Source organism: Biomphalaria glabrata, chromosome 13, assembly GCF_947242115.1.
Source record: "Biomphalaria glabrata chromosome 13, xgBioGlab47.1, whole genome shotgun sequence".
Lineage (NCBI taxonomy): Eukaryota > Metazoa > Mollusca > Gastropoda > Planorbidae > Biomphalaria > Biomphalaria glabrata.
In genome coordinates this window covers 31,540,334-31,551,749 of record NC_074723.1, presented here as the reverse complement: position 1 = coordinate 31,551,749, position 11,416 = coordinate 31,540,334, and the positions used below count along the sequence as shown (strand labels likewise).

The 11,416-nt window shown below is 34.0% G+C and overlaps 1 protein-coding gene across 1 annotated transcript; it reads right to left on the bottom strand.

The window, feature by feature from the left end:
* Positions 1–3,519: 3,519 nt before the first annotated feature.
* Positions 3,520–10,773, bottom strand: LOC106060002 (cytochrome P450 2J1-like). The gene is made up of 4 exons (XM_056009172.1): positions 10,637–10,773; positions 9,450–9,655; positions 8,529–8,643; positions 3,520–5,024 (listed from the first exon to the last, which is right to left on the bottom strand). Exons 2-4 carry the CDS (start codon positions 9,644–9,646, stop codon positions 3,870–3,872), a joined length of 1,467 nt encoding a protein of 488 aa, XP_055865147.1. The 5' UTR covers positions 9,647–9,655; positions 10,637–10,773; the 3' UTR covers positions 3,520–3,869.
* Positions 10,774–11,416: the final 643 nt, after the last annotated feature.

The following is an 11,416-nucleotide window of genomic DNA, read 5'->3' as shown; positions in this document are numbered from 1 at the left end:
AAAATAATTATTTAAAGTATAAATTTGTTCCGACAATATGTGCGGGGGAAATGACGTGTACAGTTATCTAAGGAGATCAAACCCTACATATTCAGCTATATCTGTGAATAGTGAAGTAGATATCAAACAAATAATTAATTACCAGTAATTAATTGAATTTGTTTTTTTTAATTGATCCATGTCTTGTCTACGGCAATGAATAATAGTGCAAAGTTTCAACTTGATCGGAGAATAGGTGCGACACACTTCTTACCAGATAGACAAAAAGCTGATTCACGCTTTGTAAAAAAAAAAAAAAAAAAAAGCAGCATTCTAAATTAAAACGTACATGTCATATTTACTCTGAGTCTAATAATAACTTTTATATAAACTTCACGACACAAACCGTAAGACTAATCCTAATTCTAACTGTAAACCGTACTCAAGATGCCTGGTTTTGTAGTATTTGGTTTTGTAGTATTGGTTTTGTAGTAGGCACAACGGACTTTCGTAATGATAATGTAGAGTTCAAAAGGCATCCTTCCTCCAAGGGGGTTTAGAATTAGGACATTGTATTCTAGATCCGCTCTCTGAGAGTATCTTGCATTAAAATACATCAAATTCCTTTTTTTTTTCAGAGCAGTTGTAATATTATCTTTATCTTTTACTGTCTCCAATATATGGAGAGAAATGTGTATCAATAATTCAATTACGTACTAAGGATAAAAAAATAAATAAAAATAAAGTAAGAAATGAAAATGTCTAACGAAGTTTCTTGTTTTAATCACAAGAGGCTCCATTATCTCGTTTCAACGACAAGCATCTTGACGTAAAAAGAAATAAATTTCCAAAACATGTTTGAAGTCATCAAGTTTCTGTTTGTATATATATTTGTGTTATTACATTGTTTGTTATACACAATTTGTTTTTACCCTCATGTCCATCTCTACATTCTCTTCGTGTCTATTGTTCCAGCACTGTTTTCCTTTTTTTAAAAATACATATCATGAAATAAAGACACAAATATCACCAAATCCCTGATAGCTATGATATTCTAGATCCGCTCTCTGAGAGTATCTTGCATTAAATTACATCAAATTCCTTTAACTCCATAACTTTTGGTTTTGGAATTTATAGATTACATTATTTTATACCTCATCTCCAAAAGCTTTTACGTCTGAGGAATACATAAATCTAAATATTCAACTTAAAAATGGTATTTCGTTTTTCCCACCTACTCATGTAGATAAATATAAAATAACTTTATTAACAATGATTTGTCTTTTGTTTTAATATGTAATTTACTAAAGTAATTTAATAAACAAAGTAAGTTTTTACTTCCATTTCCTTATGCAATCATTTTTAAAACCAACGAAACAAAAATATAATTCATTCTATGTTTATATAAAAAAAGAAGAATCTAATGAGTAAATGAGCCTCCTTGTCCTGCATTATTTAAAATGAACAACAAACAAACATATAATAGCAAGCGAAAAAAATATAAGTTAAAATGAATAAAATTAAGTGTATCAGTCGGCATGGGGCTGAGGGAGAATGAACGAGATATCTAGGTGATCGCTTTTAAATTTATTTTAAAAATAGGGAAACGACCTGAATTCGAACTTGTGGGTTAAAGCCTTCTCAGCTTCTCTATCAAATGCGTTAACCACTCTGCTAGCGAAGAGTGTAAGAACACGGAATAATGTAGAGTTATCTGTTGTTTCTATTTCATGTTTATGTTCACTAAGCCTCAGACCTAAAACTATAAAGGGAGTTAATTCAGCTTATATCAATATTTAATGTTCGAGATGCCAAAGAAAATAAAAAAAATACCAATAGTTAATTAACTAATTAGTTTTTTTTTTACATTGATTCATGTCATGTAATTAAACTTCTGATAGATCTAGATTAACAGTAATTAATCTGTGCGATTAGAAATATTTTTACAAATAGTTTTTGCTTAGCGCCTTTTTAATGCTTTTGGCTTTCTCAATGCGCTATGATCCTTAACACTAGTCTGAACTACTTTAAGAATCAAAGAGCGTATGAACATGGAAGATTGTATAGTTATCTATTGTTTCTATTTCATGTTTAAGTTCACTAAGCCTCAGACGACGACCTATAAAGGGGACTAATTCATCTTCAGTCAAGTACAATCTCTTTCCCTTGTCCAAGATACCAAACAAAATAATTAATAACCAATAGTTAATTTTGTGTTGTCAGGTAAAAGAAATAATTATGCAAAATTATTCCGAGATTGGGTGTCGGAGAAATAACGTGTACAAACTTTTGACCAGACTGACAGACAGAGTTGGTATAAGCTTTGTAAAAACAAGTATGAACAAAATATTCTATATAGACAATATCTCCATTATGAAGCTGTCGCCGTGTTATTTTGAATGGCCGTTTGGTGACATACGGTTCATATTATTACATTACTTGAAGACATTGTCAGGATGGACACTTTCACGTTTCTACGTTCATACATGTCTCGTAAATAAGGAAATAACTCTTTATGTAACAGACACAAATTTTATGTTTAATGTATATAATAATAATAACAACAACACATATAAAATGATACAATCCACGAATATTCAGTAATAATCCTTTATACAAATACTTGACAATAACTTATTGACTCCTTATAGAAATACTGGTACACATCTCATTTAGCTTTATAATAGCTCAATAACTTTCTTAATTGACCACATTCAATGACTGCTCCTTACTGATTGTTTTTAACTGACTGTTTCTTACCAACTGGTTAGCTCAAGGTTAAAAGTGTTCACCTTCTAGATTCATGAGTTGTAAATAATACTCATAATATTAAAACAGGGTATCAACTATATGGCACCAACTTTGAGGATGATAACCATTTGTAATTGCGATTACTTTGAGCTCACAAACTAATGCAAGATGGATAAAAAAAAAAGGGAACATTCATACTTCTCCCCCAAATTACCCTACCTCCCCGGCAAAAAATCCTGGTGACACCTATGTATAAATCTACTCAGAATATAGGAAATTCTAGTTTGGTGAAAAGGATCCAGAATTTAAAACATTAAAACTGAAAAGCTTAGAACATTAGGATCTGCAGTGCTGAAACTGAACAATAGTATCATATAACTCTAAGAAAAAAAAAAAGGAAAAACTAAAAACAATTCATTTATACTTTATTCTGTAAGTCATGCACACACATACACACATACACACACATTAAAAGCTATTTATAGTGTTTTCGTCATAGATGAACGTGGAGAGAGCATACAGGAAGGGTCACGGATTGCAGATGCCCTACACAACAGAAGCAGAAAGAAGGGTAAAAATGCGGTGCAACAGCGCCTGGTGATCACATATGCCCAACCTGCGACCGCAGCTATGTATCAAGGATTGGCCGCTTTAGTCACACAAGAAGTTGCAAAGGGAAATGATTATCCCTAGAGTAGTAAATTGCCATAGAGAACATCTGTAATCAGCACAATGTAATAGACACCACGGCCATAGTGCAATCAGACTCACTTCTTAGCTAAGTACAAGGACACACATTCCTTATGCATTTATAGAGGAGTTTATCCAAACTTCTTTAGCCACTATATGTTTTATAATATGAAATCGTTTGTTAAATAGTACATTCAAAATAACTAGAATGACTGATTACTGTAGAACTCTTTATATAGACTTTGTACAAAATTATGAAGGAGTGAGTCTGTTAGATCGACATCGACCACATCTAATACCCAGGCATTCATCTCATTTCCATGAGGTGATTAAAAGTCACTTTACGACTGAAGGATGCCATATGAAGGAGATGTAGGTGTTTAAACATAGAATTGATTGGGCGTGCTATCTTATTACAAAATCAAATCTTAGAAAGTGTAAACTTGAATTTAAATCGATGCCCGTTCAACAAGTCTTAGTTGGTAAGGTTTGGGAATCATTGTAAGTCCATAAATATAGTCCATTGGTGGAGGTTGATCTGGATGAACTGGAAGCAGGTGAAATCTTTGAATTAAAGAACTTAGATACAGAAACAGCTCAGTTTTAGCCATTGATTCTCCAAGACAAACACGACGTCCAACTCCAAAGGGAATGAACTCTTCGGGTTTCTTTAGCTGCCCTTTTGCGTCAATGAATCTGTCTGGGTTAAAGACGTCAGCATCTGATCCCCAGATTTTTTTGTCCAACAAGACAGAGTCTAGGTTCGGGACCATCAAAGAACCTTTGGGAAGTGTAAATTCTCCAATGGTGAGATCTTTGGAACACATTCTCAAGGCAGCTTGTGGCGCAATACTGGACAATCTTTGTGTCTCTTTAATGGCAGCGTTAAGGTATACGAGCTTAGGTCTGTCCTGAATGGAAGGGACTCGTTCAGTTCCAATATGAGCCTCGATTTCATCAAAAATCTTTTTCTGAATGTGTGGATAGTTCAACATATAGAGCACAAACCAGCAAATAGTGGTCGAGGTGGTCTCAGTTCCAGCAATAAACAGATCAAAAACTGATCGCAATAGATTGATCTCATCCATCGAAGTATCCCCGCCTATTGCAATTCTGGAATCTTTTTCAGAGACATAAGAAGCGATAAAATTATCTTCAGGATCTTTGTCTTTGCTTTTGACTATGAACTCTTTGAGAATACTAAATATGTAATTCATATTCTGCGCCATTTTGTGATGTCCAGGTAAATATTTCAGAAGAGGAAAAAATGTTACGACAGCCTCTTGTTTGTTAGAAGAAAAAAAGTTTTCGATTTCCATAATAAGTTTTTGAAAGGTAGGGTCGTTGTATTCATATCTTTTCCCAGTTAGAATGGAGCAGATTATATTAGCTGTACTTTCTGTGGTTATTTTTCTAATGTCTACGGGCTTACTATCATAACTGCTCAAGTAGTCCAGATAATGCGATACCTCTTCTTGTACTCTCTCAGCCAAAACATTTTTGCCGAAGCCAAATTTGCGTAATATAGATAGAGCTACACTTCTCTGTTCCTTCCAAACGTGGCCAGAATTCATGACGATTCCCCTGCCTTTTTGGCCTGTCATCTGTTAAAAAAAAAAAAAGATTTAAAATTACGCGACGGTTAAAAAACAAACATATTTGTTACTATAAATCTATTATTATCAAGAAATAATTGTGAAGTCCAACAATCGATTTGAAAAACTAATTACAAATAAAACGTGCTAGGTTGTAAATATTTCCATAAAATTGACATTAATTTTGTTTTTCTGTCTTCCTTATAGCCTACAAATGCTAAGCCAGAAAATTCAATACTTATAACTAGAAGCCAAAGGGATTCATCTTAAATTAATTTATCCGAGATGAAATCAATCAATAGTGTAATAAGTTACAGGAAATACTATATAGAGTAAAGAAGTTTGATTTGACGTACATTTTAATTTAGAAGGTTTTTATGTGTATACTTTTCAATCCAATAACATGGTGAGATTTACATATTGTCCTCTTCATTTCATTGCAGTTGACAGACTGTTATTATTTCTATAATTTCTCTATAGTTTCCTATTTTACATTGCTTACTCTTCTCCTCGGAAATAAAGTTTGTTTTAACTTAAGAGATGTCTCTGTGGTTAAAAAACAAAAGTAAAGTACCATCTATCAAACCTTGTAATCTATGAAGTGAAGGTCATCTGTTTCTTATGCCGATGATAAACGAGCGAGGGTGCTATGTGGCCAGCACAACGACCGACCGCCCTTACTTTCTCTAACCAATACAAGGTACCCATTAGAGTTGGGGGACTCAGCGGCGCCCGAAAAATCCCCGAAATTTCAAATCACAGGCGTCATCGAGATTTAACCTGAAACTTAATCGGTTCGGAAGCCAAGCGCTTTGCTAATCAACCACACCACCCTTTCAGTAGGACTCATACATTTCTCTACATTTCTTATGGCTTAATCTATACAAAGAAATGACCATGCCAAACAAAGTGGACAGTATTAACTTCTCCCCCTCCCCTCATCCCCGCATAGAGCAATCTACAATCTTCCAACTAAAAACAGGACATACACCTCTGTTAAATTACCCCCATCTTAACAAAATAAATCCCACTCACCTACACCTTTGTAGACACCGCGCCCACCCTTATGAAACCGTAAACCAAATCCTCTTGGAATGCCCTTTCCTAATTCACCTTAGGCCTACTACCTTACTATCACTACAGCCCAACATAACCAACACAGTGTACGGCAGTGCTGAACAACTGAAGAGAACAGCACACTATTTTTCCTTGGCACAGTCTGCAAAAGCGCCACAATAAGCTGGCTAGAAGAAGATGGCTAAATGAGTGATATTTTTTTGCTGTTGTAATTATCGGAATGGTACTCTATACTGCTGTGGAACAAAACGCTTGAGACTGGCTTGCATCACAAAACAAATGACATTTCCACAGGTAGGTCACAAACTCTTGACTTTTACGGAGACATTCGGACATTCCTCATTACCACAGGGCTCTTGGAAATGAGGAATAGGCCTCTCAAGCCCTCTATCACTTGGAGCTCAATGATGATGATAAATCAGTGGCGTAGCATCCATGGCGCGAAAGGGTTCAAGGAACCCGGGCCCACGACCATTAAGAGCCCACAGCCCGTGGTGTAGCAACAATGGCGCAAACGGACTGATTGCACTTGGGTCCATAACTCTTGACCAGTTAGGGCCCACGTGAAAACTTAGGGTTGACACTAAAGAAAAAAATTGCACTTTTGTAAAAATGAGATGAATATAGAATCTGAAAAGCTCCCTCGAAATATCCAAAACGTTTCACGAAACGTTATAGGCTATAAGTTTTAAAACATTAACCTTGTGATTTAAGCTAGAGTTAATATACCAGTGGCTTGGATTATTTAAATGTAAGGAAATGTTCTCCATCAGGTTTTGTATCATGGTGGTTCGTCTTAAGTGTACCTTTGAAGGGACTAGTGTTGCCAGGTGGTCCCCTTGTTTTCCATGTATGTTCATAAACCATTGCTAGCATTAAAAGGCTGTTATTATAATGAATGGAGTGGGAAGAAGAGAGTTTGATATGGAAACTATGAATGTGCTGTACAGAAAAATAAGGAAAGGGGCGAGTAACAATGATAATTAGGTCTAGTGAGATAGTCCTGAAAAAATAATATTTCGAAACATCTACTAATTATTCAATTTTTTAAAAAGCTTAATCTGTTTCTTTAATTTTTTGTATTTAAGATATTGTAATTATCAATTATTATATACAACGTACGGTACTATTAATTGTACAAAGTTTGCAATCTTAACAGACTAAGAGGCAAAGAATTGAGGCTTAAGGCCCAAGGATTCCTCAGATGATGAAGCTAAAATAGAATAGTCAATTCTGAGGTTACCTAAAAAATGTATAAACAGTTTTATTGTCTTTCATATTATGTTAAGAATGTTTACAACAGAATAAAAGTATCACTAAATATTAAGCAAGCAAAAGAAACATCATAGGTATCGTACTTGTGCTATTACAATGAATGGCGAAACCGAATTGGAGAGCAGGTTTATAACAAAGATTTAGAACATAGATAGTTGTCCAATGGAGAGCAGGCTTACAACACAGATTTAGAACATAGATAGTTGTCCAAATTGATCATGGAATTGTATTAACAGTGAAATAACGCTTAGTATTTATTTTGTTCATAGTTCTTAAAGAAAGTTATTACCATTATATTTATACAAAAACCTCTAATTAGGCTTTATCTATGAATATTGAAATCTGACAGAAAAAACATATTTTAAGAATTTCTATGACACAGAGCAGGTTGGCTTCACCTTGTGTTCCTTCTATTGAGCGAGAAACAGCCAAGTGTTTAGAAATAGATGCACTGGTTACTGACGATGATACATCTATATTAAACATAAAAGAACAGCAGCACCAGGGACCAACTAATTTGTTAATTTGATTCATTTTCATTCTGGATGTAATTATCATTAAGTTCCACTTTTCGCTTATCCCAAAGAGCCTTATTGGAAACATGGAAACTATTCCCATTTCAGACCTTGCGATCTATAGGGCAGATGATGTAAAGGTCATCTGTTTCTGTGGCCCGGGGATAACGAGGATGTCATGTGGTCAGCACAACGACCAACAACAGTTTTTACTTTTCCCCAACTAATGTCAGGTACCCATTAGAGCTGGGTGGACTCAGAGACGCCCAAAGATCCCGAAATTAAAAATCCCAGGATTTGAACTCGGGACCCCCGGTTCGAAAGCCAATCGCTTTACCGCTCAGCCACCGTGCCTCTCGTTTATTATGTATTCTTTAAAAAATTCTTTTGTGTGTGTGTGTGTGTATAAAGCAAAACTTCTGATTTAAACATTGTCAGTGCGCTAGGATCCACTCCCTTTTGTGAACAAGTTTGGGTTGAGGGAAGAGGTACTTGAGAGGAACAGGATTCGAACTTAAGTCCCCTAGATAGGTCGACTAGTGGTTTACGCCATTCTGCCGAACATCTCAAGACGAGAATTCCATAGGTTAATATCATAACATTCATGACAAACTGTGGACGTATTTACATGTCACCACCATCTCACCTCATCCAGAAACATGACTGGCCTGTCCGAGAAGTCGTCTGCTCTTTTCACAAACGTGTCTTTAATGAGTTGAAAGTCATTGATGACCACCAGAAGTTTAGATCCCAGGTAAACACTGAAATTTAAAGGAAATAACTGTTAGAAAAAAATGTGAAATCGAAACGATGATTCTTCATACCTTATAGCAACTCTCTCTGTCTGTCTGTCTGTCTGGTTTAAAATTAGCACACGTTATTTCTCCCATTTTCCATTCTCGGATCAAGTTGTAACTTTACACAGTTATTCATGGTTCATAAGAAAACATGAATCCATCCAAAAATTCACCAATTAACTGACTAAATAGTGGTAATAGATTAATTTTTTTTAGATAGCCAAAAATGAAAATAAATATTACAGCATTGAGAGATAAGCATGCAAATCTGGAGTTCTTATCCTTAGATAATTTTTTTTAATAGGTATGTTTCAAAGCTTTTTTAAATAGAAGATTACTAGACTATTGATCCCATTGATCCTATTAACTCTTTCTCTCCGTAATTATTTTCCCACGTTCTAAATGTTCTTTTTTTCACATTTGTACATTGTACCCTATCATGATAAAATTTCAATAACATTTTCGTTTGTTATCAGAAAACGTTACTTTAAGTACAGGAGAATGCATGCTCTTTTATAAAACAAAATTAAAGTTTATAACATTAAAAATTAATTGAATTTAATGAGGTCAAATCAACGATGGTATCGTTAATTAGGAGAGAAAGAGTTAAAAATATTAATCCCATAAGCCAACGATCTCTAGATCAATTCATTTCCTAAATTTATGTCAAACTGATTTTTAGTTAGTTTTAGACATATGGAATAAATTATATTGAGATAGAAACAAACATTAACACATCTCTCAGACTATACAATCTTCTTGTCACTGACCTAAAAATATCTCCACACTGCTCCCGCCACTGTTTGAACTGTGGTCTCTGGTCTGCCTTCAATGCCAACAAATGACCCACGATGGGCAATGGTCTGACTGGACATGGGGGCACCTTCAGGGTTTTGTTAGAGAGGCGGTAGTAAGCGTAGACTAGTAGTGAAGTGAAGAAGATCAAACCCAGTGTGTAGAGGTCCATAGTGTTACACTGAAATGTTAGAGAGAAATTACAAATATTGAGGCATACCATCTTAGTGCTGGTATAAACTGGACTGCAGATAGTGTTAAGAAAGCTTTGCAGATTTTTAAGCATAATACCATCTGTATCAGGGTTTTAGCATATTAGATCACAAAATCAATTAGGCACAAGGATCTATCTATCTATCTATCTATCTATCTATCTATCTATCTATCTATCTATCTATCTATCTATCTATCTATTATCTATCTATCTAACTATCTATCTATCTGTCTGTCTGTCTGTCTGTCTGTCTGTCTGTCTATCTATCTATCTATCTATCTATCTATCTATCTATCTATCCCTAAAGAGGCCAAGCCCCTGTCCCCCAATTACCTTTCTACGCTACTGAATCTTGTAATGAATTCTTATTAAGTCAATACAAAATTAACGACAGCAATAAATACATTTTATAAAAAAGCAAAATTGTAATAAAAATAAAAAACAATTAATAAAAAGGAGCAAAAACTAAAAAAGTAATATAATAAAAATAAAATAAAATAATAATAATTCAATGTAAATTCATAATTTGAGATTTTTCTCGATAAACAATCTTATGACCACGACGCTAAAAACTTTTATTTATTCTTCCACGTCGCCAACTAAATAAATAGCTAGAAACGAAAAAGTTTCGCACATTTGATTTTGACCTGCTAAGAAGTACGAAAACATTTATCACATAACTAAAAAAAACAACAAAGAAATAAAACTACAAAAATATTAACAGCTTATGAACACCTCCGTTTTTTTTTTAAATGAATGCACCAACAGATAGAATTCTTTTGGTCTTTTTTCCCCGCTTAAAACGGAAATCTCAAATAGTCTAATAATTACAAGTCTATATATGTCAAAGCTAATAATTAAATTGAGTAATTTAATAATAATAATAAACACAATATTTATACCTTTGTTTAAAAAAAACAAAACAATAAAAGTTGTGAACCAATTTACCACACAAGAGAGATGTGCACTTTAAAAGGAATTCACAAAGTTGAGCCTTTAGGTTCTGTTCACTGAATTTAGACTTAAAAGAGGGATTCTTATATACATGGTAAAGTCATGGGCTCATACTAGAAACTAGAAACTGGAACTTTTAAAAATAAATAAAAAGGTGTAACATAATAAAAAAAACTGGAACTTTTGTAAAATTTCAACTAAATACCAAGAAAAACTGGAACTATCAACAATTCTAAAACAGGACTCATAGCCGAATTACTGTTTACTTATGTCAGTGTGACCTGATTCATAGTTCCAGTTTCACGTGTGAGAACTAGGACCAAGTACTTTAACCTTTATTTACCTAACAGCAGACAAGTCTGACAAGGTGAATGTATTTGAATGCATCACATGTACGTCTCAGTTCTGTTGCGTGGTTACAAATTGTATATGTCATCATTTTGATATAAATATATTTGAAATCTAATTGTTTCTTATTTTGTAAAGTTTTATTGGAACAATTCTCGTTAAAATATCTGTTCCATATTTTGTTTTTATCTGCGTCCAGATTGAGCACGCGGTCTAACATTAAAGTTATAGTTTAGTTGTGCCTAAATGAAGGAAGCTGACCATATCCGGTTCTCGAAATTTTTGCCCACAATGAGAAAATCGGCATGTTAAAAAAGAGTGAAGAAAAATTGGTCAATTTCGCGCGTAAAAAATAAATTAATTAAATAATACTTAAAAGGTTAGTAAAATTGCCCTTTCAGATCTTGCAATCTATAGGGCAGATGA